Source organism: Schistocerca cancellata, chromosome 2 (assembly GCF_023864275.1).
Source record: "Schistocerca cancellata isolate TAMUIC-IGC-003103 chromosome 2, iqSchCanc2.1, whole genome shotgun sequence".
In the NCBI taxonomy this organism is placed as follows: domain Eukaryota; kingdom Metazoa; phylum Arthropoda; class Insecta; order Orthoptera; family Acrididae; genus Schistocerca; species Schistocerca cancellata.
The window spans coordinates 172,445,618-172,459,904 of record NC_064627.1 but is presented as its reverse complement, the minus strand read 5'-3'; the positions used below and the strand labels follow the sequence as shown (position 1 = coordinate 172,459,904).

The window sequence follows — 14,287 nt, the reverse complement described above, 5'->3', positions numbered from 1 at the left end:
ATCTCTCTTGATGCTAAACTATGAGTGACATATTCTTTTCTGCTGTACTTTTTGCAGCTCTGTTCCTTTTCATGTGTACTCTCAATTTTAAACTTCAGAAGAAGAAATAATTTTGAAAACTCAAAATCTTTGATCATATCGTCAGCATTGTTTTCATCATCATTTTGCAAGTTAGCTGTCTGTAATATTTGAAACAGGTACTACAGAAAGTGAAAGTTGTGTTGACAATATGATCAAAGCAACTAGCAAGGTTAATTTTTTATTGTGTTTTCCTAATGTTGTTATTAATAATTTGACTTATTTTCTGCCTTTTTTCAGTATTTGGCAAATACATTCACATCCATCTTGTATGGTCACAAAGTGTCTTGATAGGTTTATTATAACATCATTTTAAATATTTTTCCTGTTTCCCCTACAGTCATCCGAGATTGAACTGCTCCATGACAAAATTTTCTCTTTAATTTTTTCAGAAAGACTTTCCCTAACTTGTGGAAAGAAATGGTGTTCCAAAGTAATGATATGACTAACAAGGACCTTTTGTGGCTATCAAGAATAATTACTTAACATGAGTTTCTAGAAGTTCTAAAATTGAGATGTGTATGTCTTTGCTGCAAATATCTCCACCTGTAAGAAAGTCTTATCCTCTCCCTAATGCCTGGATTGACTTATCTCAGTTGATTAACTCTACTAAATGATGTGAAAAAAACTAAAATGTGTATAATTACTTGTTTATTCACACTACAAATATGACATAACATTGGCTCTACAGAATCTGAGACGATACTAGCCATGGCAGGGCTGCTGCTATTGGTCCTTAGATAACTTAATCGAAATATACATTTATTGTTTAAAACAGTAATTTTCAACTTTACAATTAAAAGTTGAATGGTTTTGCAAAACAAGTTACATAATTTGAATTTTCAGTTTGTTACAATGTTTTCAGAATAATTAACATGCCAAAGTCATACAGCTGTCATTGTCAGAATACATGAAATACCTTTACACAATAACATTAGATTTTAAAATGTTTTTCACTTTTTGAATTCTGATTTGGTTTTGATACTAACATAAATTCTGGGTCTTTACATATACCAGAATCACAATCACAATCACATCTCTGTGTACAAATTTCGTAAATACAAGTTTTAACATTTGCTTACACTTGTTACATATATTTTCCATTCCATCATGATTTTACTATAGTTGATTATTATATAGATCCAGGTAGCTCTATTTCATTAATTTGAACTAATACAGTTACAATGTGTGCTCATTAAATTATGTAAGGTTGTGTATACATCGGGAATTAGTATGGGTTGCTACTGGTCTGTATGGCATCCTTTGTTATGTACTAGCCCATTCTGTTACTTTACATAGTTCACATTTTATTTCAGTTCATCAGTTCTTTTAGCAAGTTTGATATGTTAATGTTACAAATAGTTCTTCACTTATTCTTGAAATTGGGTACTGCTTCTGAAAAAAGCCACATCACCACTTAGTGTACTACATATATAATGAATATTATAGAGTCAATATTTTACACATGAAAAAGCTGAAACATTAATCACATTTCAGAAAGACCAAGCCTTTCAATCAGAATATTCTTTATAGTTCGCTGCTCTGAATTTTTTAATAAAATAAAGTAGAGGGAAGATAATGGAAGGAGTGAAGGTAACAACTCACCAACTGGTTGAGTGCCAGGCAATTGATAGAGAACAGAGAGTATTGTTAGCATTCATATGAATCCTTCTTCGGAGTTATAAAACACATATGCATACACCAGCAAGGCTACATTGGAAGGGTTTGTCTGAAGGTTAGCAACATTCTGAGTCTAGTTTATTTGCCTACTAATGCTGAATCAGTCCTTCCAATAACCATTTGTCTTCTGATTTCTTCACATTTTTCTGCTTCAACCACTACATCTTGACTTTTCTGCACTTTCTCTTTATTTTATTTGTAAATGACATATCTCAGTAGTTCCTAATTTTCATGGACGAATATTTTTGAACTTCCTTCTTTCACCAATCAACTGAAGTATTTTTTCTGTTACCCAAGGCTCCTTCTCAGTTACCTTCCTAGTACCTACATTTGTTGTCTGACTTCTGTGATTGGCCTTTCCAGAGCTGTCCATTCCTTTTTACCTGAACTGCTAACATGGTATTCATTATCACAGTGTCTACAACCTTAGAGAAATTCAAAGACATCTCATCAAGCCTCTGTATTTAAGCATCTCACTTCTTTGCACAGTGATGCTTCCAGATGAGTCTCTTAAACTTCAGCCTACTCTTCATCATTACTAACTTGCGATCCAAGTCTATATCTGTTCCTGGATTTGCCTTACACCCCAATACCTGATTTTGGAACCTCTGGCTGACTCTGATGTAATCCAGTTGGAATCTTTCCATATCTCCCAGCATTTTCCATGTATATCTCCTCCTCATGTGATATTTGAAGAGTGTAACCACTATTACTAGCTGAAATTTATTTTAGAAGTCAGTTAGTCTTTCTCCTCTCTCATTCCTACTGCCAAGACTATATTCTCCCGTAACTCTTTCTTCTATTCTTTCTTCTAACAATGCATTTTGATACCCCATAATTATTAGATTTTTGTCTCCTTTTATGTGCTGAATTGCCCATTCAGTACCCTCATATACTTTCTGTGCCTCTTCATCTTCTATGTGTGATGTTGACACATATACCTGAACTATTGTTGTTGGCATTGGTTTGCTGTGAGTTCTGATAAGAACAACCCTATCACTGTACTGTTCTCAGCAACTCTCTGCTCTGTTTCTGTATTCAAAAAGAATCCTACTCCAATTATACTAATTTCTGCTGCTGTCGATGTTACCATAATTTTGCTCACCATAAATCCTCATCTTCTTTCCATTTCACTTCACTGATCCCCATTATATCTATTTTCCTTTTTAGATTTTTTAGCTTCCCTACCCCATCCAGACTTTCCATTCTCCAACTCACAGTGTGCCTTCCTAAAACTGGTGTCCAATCTTTTTCTAAAGGTTATCTCCCTGAGATCTGAGTGTGGGATTAATCAGAAATCTTTTGCCAATGAAGAAATCATCATGAGACTTTCAATTACAGGCCAGATGTCCTGTGAATACCCATATGTGTTTAACGCAATGATTCCAGTGCCTTCTGCATCCTGTTGCTACTGGTTACTGGTGATTCTTTCACTTTTTAGGGTCAATTTGTCACCCCAAGGCCAAGAGGTTATCCTGAAACTCTGTCTCCTTCCCCACCTTCTTTGAAAAAGCTGTTGACAAAATCAGGATGACTGCTTACACCAGGAATCTTGGACTGCTACTGCTGATAATTTTTATTGAAAATTTAAACTGTGGATGAATTCAAACCCAGGGCGCAGAATGTCTTGATTATTGGCACCATTCCCACTGCAAATGAGAGTTAATATATGTGCAAAAACCTATATTCAATCTGTGATGTTAGCAGACTTAATCTAAAACCTCATGCTACCCATCCTAGAATACTGTCCAACTGTGTGGGACCCATACCAAAAAGGATTAACATGGGGTATTAAACATACACAAATAAGGGTAGCAAAAATGGCCACATGTTTGTTTGATCCATGGGGCATCATCACAGAACCTGAACTGGAAGGTACTTGAACACCAACTATCCTGTGAAAGTGCATGTTTGCAAAGTTTCAAGACATTGTATGTAGTGAGGAATCTAGGTATTTACTACAACGCACAGTATATTATTCCTGTAGGGATGAAAAATGAAAGATTAGACTATTTACAACACACACCAAGGAATGTTCCTGATCTGTTCTTTATTGCACATATACTTGCTGTAGACCTTGTAAACCTACAGGATTAAATAAAATTCTATTCAATTCAGTATAAGCAGTCACTCTTCCTATGCTCCACATGTGAATAGACTGGAAAGAAATCCTAAGATGTGATACAATGGGAAGTAATTTCTGCTATGCATTCCACAGAGGTTTGCAGACTATAGCTGTAGATATAATTATGGATGTAATAATGATAGCAATAATAATAACCCACCATCACACCCAGTCTTTTTATCTCTCTCCTTTTCTGCTACTTCCCCCCCCCCCCCTGCCCACCATCTAACCTGCAGCACTTAACTGTCCACCACCCCACCACACTCTCCCTCCCTCTCCCCACCCCAGCCTCCACCTTACCCCCACCCAGTCACCACTCCCATCATGCACTGGTGCTGCTGCTACATTGTGAATAGCAACTTTCTTTTCATAATATTGTTACATTCCATCTTGGATTGTCCATTGTTTAGTAATAATAATAATAATAATAATAATAATAATAATAATTAGTAGTGGTAGTAGTAGTAGTAGTAGTAATAGCAGCGTGATGGTCATAATTATTCAGTATCAAATAAATTATTAATTATTATTAGAAATAATTTAAAAAATTAATATTTGAGTTCAACATGTCATTAGTATTACTGTATATGGAGCACTAGCTCAATTACACAAAGATGGTAAGAAAACCAGCCACACCCTTGTTGACAAGAACAAATGAACATTCATATGATGTAACAGAGAAAGCACTTAAAAACATTTATCAGTGTCACTGGATGATGATTTTGGTCCTGTTGCTTCTCCGTATATGTCCTTTTGCCTTTCTTAAAAACTGTACCGCCCATCAGTGGAGAAATATTATAAGTGCCAGCAAAAGGATCAACAAAACACACAAAGAAACCAGCTAGACAAAGCAGTCATTAATTTAAATATCGGTAAATCAAAATATTCAGCTCTGAACACTGTTGTAAAAAGAAATGTATTTTCTCTTTCACTGTGTCTAACATAAATAAGTAAAATCAACTTGTATGAATCAGTTTCAAGATAAATCTAACATGTAATAAAAATAAAAGCATGTTCATAGGAATACTAATAAACAAACATTTAAATCTTTTCTGTATGTTTTTATTATTTAGTCCAGAGCCATTTTGCATATGGATAACTTTTTGATTATTAAGAGTAAGATTAGTATTTTATGTGCTACTGTGTTCTTTTACTCAGAAAACTAATTTATTGTCCTTTTTTATTTTAACAGGAAAACACAGACAAAGAGGTGCTCTGGAGACTGTGGTTGTGAACAGAAGTATAAATGGCACAGGTTACTTGCATATGATCCAGATAATGACTGCAAAGGAATATTTATGGATTGGTTTCTCTTCCCTTCCTGCTGTGTTTGTCGCTGCAATCCCCTGTTTGATAAAAAGTGATACTACAAGGCTGCTGCAAATATGTTCTTTACCACATTGCAAGAAGAAACTGAATACAATGATCTTGCATGCAGATCTCTAAATCTTGGAGCTTGGATAACTGTTGCAAGGAACATACATTGTAATGCAGTGCTAGCAACAATTTTTTGACCATCTTTGTGTCTATGCCTGTGTGTGTGCATGTGTGTTTGTGTGTATGTCCGTCCTGAAAGTCTGTGCCAAACTTAGTCAAGAATTATACCTGGATGGTGACTTTAAGAACTGTCTATAAGTGTAAATGTAAATTATGTTAACAAGTGTTAGATGGCAGATACTGCAGTGGTAAGTGCCACAACATCCTTCTGCTGATGACAATCACTATTGTTTACACGTAAGGCAGGGAATTGTGAATGCCATGTCGAGACTTCTTTCTGTGAAGGAGGCATTAAAAGTTATCTATCAACATTTGGTCATATTTGTTTCTCAGAGTTACTACATCATCTTCACATGTCTCTGCAGGAATTATATTAATATGCAGAGCAACTGTGACCATTACTATGGAGTCTTATTTTCCCTTAAGTAAATGCTCCAGTAATTGTAGATGAATATTTAAACATATCAATCACTGGATAACTGATATATCATATAACAATGTGAAGAGTCTTTCAACTACATCATAATATTCTGCTGAACACAAAATTTTGTATTTGTAATCAAATCATGAATCAACATATTCCAAGAATTGAATATATATTCTGCCTAAAGTAAGTTTCTGTTATTTGGATGATATACTGTGTATGGCTTAATAATTTTTTAGCAACGTACTCTGAAGAAGTGCAGATAGTTTGAAAAAGCACAGAATTGGTAACATTTGTAGCTACCACTTTATGCCTCAGAAGCTGTACCTCAGTACCAGAAAAGTTACCAGGCGATTTACTAGTAAAATATATTATCTTGAAGTGGGACTCACCCTTTCTACTATGATCACTGTACTAATTGCATATCCCACTATCATCAAAATGCCATCTTCCTTGCAGCTGCAGTAACAATGAAACTTTCTCTGTGAGATACTTAAACATACTGTCATACAAGATCTGACACATTTAACAATTTTAAGAACTGACATCTCTTGTTTTCATCAGTTATCTTTTGTAATAGGAACAGAAATTTAATTACACGGTGTTTACCAGTGTGCAGCTGCAACGTCAAACATATGCAGATGTTTTACATTATCCCACCCATAGCATAGTCTTACTTAAGATATTTTAGTCTGAAGATGTGTCATTTAGCGATATACTGTACTTAAGTTATTTTAGTTTGTTAAATATTGTTAAAACTTTAATTGTTTCATTGTGTGGCATGTGTTATGTGTCTAGCTTTAGGAGAATTTGCTTAAAATTGGCTTTTCATGGATACCATTATGTTGTAAGCCTTCCAAACATGAGAGCTCTTTGTAAGAAAATTTTCCTATGCCTAAAAGTTCGACAGAATGTGAGCCAAAGTTTTCCAGTGTGTCAGTGATTATATGGAGTTAGATCTCTGTAACATAACAAAGAAATATTTTAGTAACCAATATTAATGTTGTACATTGTAGAATACCATTTTATTTGCTTGTTTATTTTTATAATTCCAACCAAAAACAAATATAAATTGAATGTAAATGTTCACAGTCCTATGTTAGTTTAATATCATTTATTGTTTTAAATTAAACTTTATTTACTTTGGCATATCATTGAATCTTAAAACAATTTTATATTAGAATTTATATTGAAATAAAACTCATGAAAATCCATTCATGATTACCAGTGTTATTTAATAACAATTATCCTCTTTTACCTACATTTTTTGTTGAAATATGCGTTTTCTTTTAGCTAAACTTCTTTACTTTTTCTGCTGAAATCTTTACCACATCATACACAGTAAATTCCTCAAGAATCTTCATTATTGTTCTTGAGTTCTCTCATTCCAGTTACATTTCCCATTTAATGATTGTGAATGCGACAGAGTGTAAAGTGTCCGTAACAATTTATCACATAGCTGCGTGTTCATCACTTGCACAAAAGCAAAGGTTAGTTGTTAATTTTATAAAAGATATAAAAACAAATCCACCTCTCAATGTGCATGTTTTGAAGATTGTCGTTGGATGTGCATGCCTCAGCTCTGTTTTACTAATGTCAGTGCAAAGAAGTACTCTGCCAACTTTCTTGCCATGTTATGCTTGAAGTCAGCAATGACCATAGTGTGAGAAGTGTTCAGTATGAAACATGTGTCATTGCTATGAAATTCCATTGACATTACATTCCAGTGACAACAGTTCAAAGTGTATTCCTACATGCATTTTTCAGACACTAGCAGTTATTGCACCAAGACACAGCACGGTTATGGACGATAATAATAAAGGAATTTCCAGGGGTGGCAACATCTTCTAACTTGCAGAATGTTGATAAAACTAAATCCTAACTGAACTGATAATAATCAATGATAAGTAACATGACAACTAAAAAAGTTTCATTTGGGCCCATGAAAACTAGTAAAGTATAACTTGCCATTGCAATTGGTCCAGGGAAATTTGTTATTTCAACATGGAAAATGTGGAATTCTCATGGAAATATTTTTATTAAGCAAATTCACCAACTTGTCTACATAAACTTAACTCGGCCTGAACAGGCCATGAAGGCCCAACAGTACCGAATGGCCACTGTGTAATCCTCAGCCCACAGGCATCACTGGATGCAGATATGGAGTGGAATATCGTCAGCACACCGCTCTCCCGGCCATATGTTAGTTTACGAGAACGGAGCTGCTACTTCTCAATCAAGTGGCTCCTCAGTTTACCCCACAAGGACTGAGTGCACCCCGCTTGCCAACAACTTTCAGCAGACCAGATGGTCACCCATCCAAGAGCTGGGCTAGCCCGACAGCGCTTAACTTCGTTGATCTGAGGGACGCCAGTCTTACCACTGCGGCAAGGCCGTTGGCAACTTGTCTACATAGGATGTTAAAAAAAGTGGCCAGTATTTTAAAGAAAAGGTTACTAGTCAAAAATTAAGAAAAATGTATTGGCATAAGACAGGAAAAATGTACTCACTGAGATAGTGATAATGTCAGAACATAAGTTGCAGTTGGTAATTCAATGATAATAATGCAATAATTTAGTTATTAACATAAGTTAAACTATGTTGATTGCAAATAATAATAATTAATTAAAAGACTTGGTTGCTGTAATAACTATTTAAAGAGATATCACTGAAATGAATTCCTTAAATATTTTTAAAGTTGCGCAGACATAGCAATTCCTAGTCTCACTGAAGAGTGCTAAAATGGCTCTCTCATCATGACTTTGAGGGTATGAATAATTAAGAATGTTACCTGTTTAGATGCCTATCTTCCACATACACACACAGCCACATAATAGTTTCTCAGTTATAACACACAATGCAATGTGTTTTCATCAGTGCCTTTGCTCCTCACTTAAATGTATAGCCTTAATCCAAAATTCATGTACAATAAATTATCCTTATAAAGCAATGGTAGATATTGTGCAGCCTTCTCTGAGCCCTACACTAGAAGAGGAAGGAAGCAGAAGAATGATTTAAAAAGTGAAGAATGTAATTTCATCAGTGATTACATAAAGGCTGCATCTCTGGACATGGATAAAAGTTCAGTTATTTTTTGTGCTAATGATACACACTACAAAATATGCTCAATTTGTTTACCAGTCATTCTTACACAACCAGCAGCTCTTTTATCAAAGAACCACAAGTTCAGGTGAACACATCTGGCTGACATCAGATTTCGTCACATGTACAGGGCACAAACACCTGTAATGTGTACCATTGTTGATGGATGTGAAATACACCAATTCTTTTGAGTGTTTTCATAACCAGTAAACTTAAGGGTTTAAGGCCAGATGAACAAGGAAACCATGCTGTTAGACCTCCTTGAATAATCCATTGCTCCTTAAACATTTGGCAAGCTACAGCACAGTCAATGCATTGTTTTAGCCAGAATAGACATGAACCTAGAACCCGCCACAGCAGTACAAGTTCATATGACAACTAGTTCCGCAGATGATGAAGAGATTGAAACAAATGTATGATGAGATAAAAGAAATTATTCAGATAGTTAAGAGAGAGGAAAATTTAATTGTGATGTGGGACTGAAATTCGATAGCAGGAAAAGGAAGAAAGGAAAAATAGTAGGCGAATATGGACTGTAGGAAAGGAATCAAAGAGGAAGCTACCTGGCAGAATTTTTCACAGGGTATAATTTTATCATAACTAGCACTTGGTTTAAGAATTGTGAAAGAAGTTTGTATATGTGGAAGAGACCTAGAGATGGCAGAAAGTTTCAGACCAATTATATAATGGTAAGGCAGAGATTTCAGAAACAGATTTTAAAGAGTAAGACAATTCCAGGTGCAGATGTGGACTCTGGTAACAATTTGTTGGTTATAAACTGTAGCTTAAACTGAAGAAATTGAAAAGAAGTGGGTAAGTTGAGAAATCCAGAGATTGTTGAGAGTTTCAGATGAAGCAATAGGCAATGATTGTCTGAAACAGGGGAAAGGAGTACAATAGACAACAAATGGGTAGCTTCGAGAGATGAAAAAGTGAAGGCAGCAGAGGATCAAATAGTTAAAAACAAAGACCTAGTAGAAATCCTTAGATATCACTAGGTGTCACATGAGATACTGAATTTAATTAATGAAAGTAGAAAATATAAATTGCAGCAAATGAAGCGAGAGATTGTCAGGAAGTGCAAACTGGACAAGCAAGAGTGACAAGAGGACAAGCGGGTTATAGTTGCATGTATAACTAGGGAAAGATAGATTCTGCTCACAGAAAAATTAGAGAGAAAAGAGAAGCAGTAGTATGAATATCAAAAGCTCAGATGGAAAACCAGTACAAGCAAAGAAGGGAAAGCTGAAAGAACTATATGAAGGGCCTTTACAACTGAAATGAAGTTGAAGGAAATATTATAGAAAAGAAAAGAATGTAGATCAAGATGACAAATGCGGTATGATACTGTGAGAAGAATTTGCCAGAGCAGCGAAAGACATAAGTGGAAACAAGACCCTTGGAGTAGACAACATTCCATCTGAACTACCAATGTCCTTGGGAGAGCCATCCATAACAAAATTCTTCCATTTGGTATATAAGAGGTATGAGCCAGGTGAAATACCGGCAGACTTCAAGAGGAATGCAATAGTTTCAATTCCAAAGAAAGCAGGAGTAGCAGGTGTGAATATTAACGAAATATCGATTTAATAAGTCGTGGGTGCAAAATACTGACACAAATTATATACAGAAGAATGGCAAAATCAGTAGAATCTGACCTTGGAGAAGATCAGTTTTGCTTCTGAAGAAACATAGGAATACACGAGGCAATACTGACCTTACAACTTACCTTAGAAGACAGATTAAGGAAAGGTAAACCTACATTTAGAGCTTTTTAAATTTGGAGGAAGCTTTTGCCAATGTTGACTGGAATATTCTCTCAAAGTTATGAAGGCAGCAGGAGTAAAAGACAAAGATTGAAAGTTTATATAGAACTTGTACAGAAACTAGATGGTAGTTTTGAGAATCAAGAGGCATGAGAGGGAAGCAGTGATTGAGAAAGGAGCAAGTTAGGGTTGTAGCCTATCCCCAACATTATTCAACATGTACAGGGAGAAAAAAATCTGGAGAATGAATGGAAAGTTCATGAAGAAAAAATAAAAACTGTCAGGTTTGCTGATAAGATTTTAATTCCGTCAGAGACAGCAAAGGGCATGGGAGAGCAGCTGAACAGAATGGACAGTGTTTTGAAAGGAGGATATAAGACAAAAATTAACAAATGCAAAATAAGGGTAATGAAATGGATTTGAATTAAATCAGGAGATGCTAAGGGAATTAATTAGGAAAAGAGGCATCAAAAGTAGATGACGAGTTTGGTTATTTAAGGTGTAAAATAACTGATGATGGTCAAAGTAGAGAGGATACCATATGAAATGTAGATTGGCAATGGCAGTAAAAGCGATTCTCAAGAAGAGAAATCTGTTAACACCAAATATAAATTTAATCATTGGGAAGTCTTTTCTGAAGGCATTTGTCTGGTGTGTAGCCTTATTTGGAAGTGAAACACAGACATTAAACACTTAAGATAAGAAGAGCTTTTGAAATGTGGTGTTGCAGAAGGATGCTTAAGATTGGATGGATAGATCATGTAATAGTGAATAGAATTGGAGAGGAAAGAAATTTGTGGCATAACTTGAATAAAAGAAGGGACCGGTTGATAGGACACATTCTGAGACATCATAGGGTCACCAGTTTAGTATTGGAGGGAAGTGTGACTGGAAGACTAAGAGATAATTACAGTAAGCATGTTCGATAGGATGTAGGTGGTAGCAGTTAGAAGGAAATGAAGAGGCTTGCACAGGAAAGAATGGTGTGGAGAGCTGCATCAAACCAGTCTTCAGACTAAAGATCACAACAAAAGCAATAACAGTAAGAAATTTCGAGAAATGGTGAATACTAAGTAACAAATGTTTGCTGGTGATCAGATTTGAACTGGTGAACCACAGCACACTTAACAGTGATGCTAATCACTACTCCACACTGCATGCAGCACATCTCATGGCACTGCTCCCTCTGCTGGAGAAACAGTGGTCCACTGTTTCACAAGTTCTCATTGGAGCCCATTACAGCATCATAGATTTATATCTTTTTAGTGGTTTTCTGTGGGGTAGAGTTGGAGGATCCTCAGATCCATGCCAAATTGCCACATAAGCACTGAATGTAACCCCTTCACTGCAGTGCACCAGTGGACGATTCTTCATCAATGACACTGAGCTGCCCATCCTGGGCTGGCTCACCGGTTCCTATGCACAAACTTTTAGGGATGAGTTGTGGATGCTCATGATAATTAGTTATGCAGTGAGTTACACTGCCTCAAGACGTATATACAGTTTCTAACAGTAATACTTTTCTTACTGTGTTAAAGCTTTAACATAAGATTATTTGTCTTAATGAGATTATGACAGCATTTTAAATTTTTGAATTCAATAAATAATTATACAAAATGTTTTAAATCAATTTTTTGCCACTGGAAGCCTTTAGACAGGCAACTTGCAATTGGAACTGTGAACCATGAACCATGACAGCCATTTAGTAATGTAGATCATTTCTAGACATTCTCAAATCAGTGTTCGGCTGTTCCATCCAAGTACAAGTGCACCCTTGTCAAACACATCCTGTCATTCTACCTTTAGTATTTGTCGGCTCAGTCAAATCCTTTCAGCCATTTCATCAGGTCCTGACCAGCATCTCTGAAAAACAATGACAGATGCCTGATGTGCAATTGACTTGCTGCTGTTTTGGAATTCATTGCTCTTCTGATGACAGAGACCTGAGGAATGATGTGCTGCTTATATTTCCATTCCTTTTTATACTATCTAATTGGAGTCACAGTTATGTAAATGTTTTGAAGTAGCCAGCATCTCCAACGAACAAGTCCAAATCAAAAAGCAGGGCTGTCGGGTAAGTACAACACTTAGACTGAAAACATGTTTACTATGGACACCAATGTACACACAGAAGAAAACTGCCTTCTGGACAATGAGTGCCACTATTTATATAAAAATTGAATATTCCAAACATGCAAACTTTAAAAACACAAGAAATTACCTGAACCTTCTTGAAGTGATAAATACTAAATAAAAAATATTTGGCAGTGATTTGATTTGAACTGATGAACCACAGAACACCAGCCAAAAATGCTACTCAGTATTCCACATTACAAGCAGTACAGCTCATGGAAACTTACATAAAGAAAGATGTGGTTTATGCCTTCAGAAACTTCCACATGTTCTTACACTTGTTGCAGGATTATCTTCTACTCATCACAACATATGCACCTCCAAATCTGGCATGTAATTTCTGCTGCAATCCCTTTTCCATGTTGCAAGTGATTCTATGTCTGCAAGTTGCTGGACCAACCAGCTGAACATTTTTCAGATGATAACACCACCTGTGTATTAAAGCTGTTGGCTAAACCATAGCAGAATGCCAAGTCTGCCATTTCCCACTTGGAATAATAGGTCTCCATTTCATTGTTCACATTTTTCACACTCCACTGAATCACTTATTTTGTTCTGATGCCAACACAATCACAAAAGATACACATGGAACGAATGATGCAGGAGACTATCGAAAATGCTATGTCTGATGACAGCACCACAATCAGAGAACTAAGCACAGAGACAAATGCAACCAACAAGAAATTAGCAGTGAATATCAAACATGACAACTTCCCAAACAACCAAATTTTGACTGTTCTCAACACAAAAAAAGTGACCCATATGTCAATAATTATTTACTTCAGAACATGAGTATAGAAGTTTTTTCTCTTACTATTTTGTGTGATAAAATGAGACATTTTATTTAAATACTTTGTACATAAAAATGGATAAATTTTTGTGTGTATGTTTGAGGCAAGCTCAATAAAGTCCGAAGCAGTTTCAACTATACTTGGTACACATATGACTTAATACCTGGAAAAAAATACTGTGGGACTAGGAAACCCCTAACTGTCCTAGAGATGGGGTGAAAGTAAGGGAAGGAAAGGGGTGACATGTCAGTATAAGTATGTCATGGCTGAAGAAGTTTCAGTGAGTTTTGGTATGAAAGTAACTTATTATCTCAGAAAAGAATTGTCTAGATTAGATGTCCCTAACACCCTTAAGAAGGGGTGTGAGAAAAATGAAAACAAATGATTTTAGCATCGAATCCACGTTTTTGGGGTCACTAGGCCTAACGGTAACAGTCCTGATAACATTTAACTCCTAGGGCTTATGGTGATGATAGGAAGGAAAGACATGTGAACCATCATTCTGATATGTGCAGAACAATTACAAATAAACTTGGTATATATAACATATGATGGTGATAAATAAGTAAACAGGCAATATTGGGTAGCCAGCTAGTGTGTCGATAAAAAGAAAGTTGGAAAATACACATTCAAGAAATATCCAATTAAGAGTCACATTAATACTCCTTTTTTTTATTTATTGTTCCGTGGG

The 14,287-nt window shown here is 35.7% G+C and overlaps 1 protein-coding gene across 1 annotated transcript in view; it reads left to right on the top strand.

The window, feature by feature from the left end:
* LOC126161498 (protein spaetzle 3) overlaps nucleotides 1–7,001 on the top strand; it is a 222,742-nt gene extending 215,741 nt beyond the window's left edge. Inside the window, exon 5 of the mRNA XM_049917397.1 lies at nucleotides 5,076–7,001. Coding sequence (XP_049773354.1) covers nucleotides 5,076–5,247 — 172 coding nt within the window. The 3' untranslated portion in view covers nucleotides 5,248–7,001. The remainder of the gene's footprint in view (nucleotides 1–5,075) is intronic.
* Nucleotides 7,002–14,287: the final 7,286 nt, after the last annotated feature.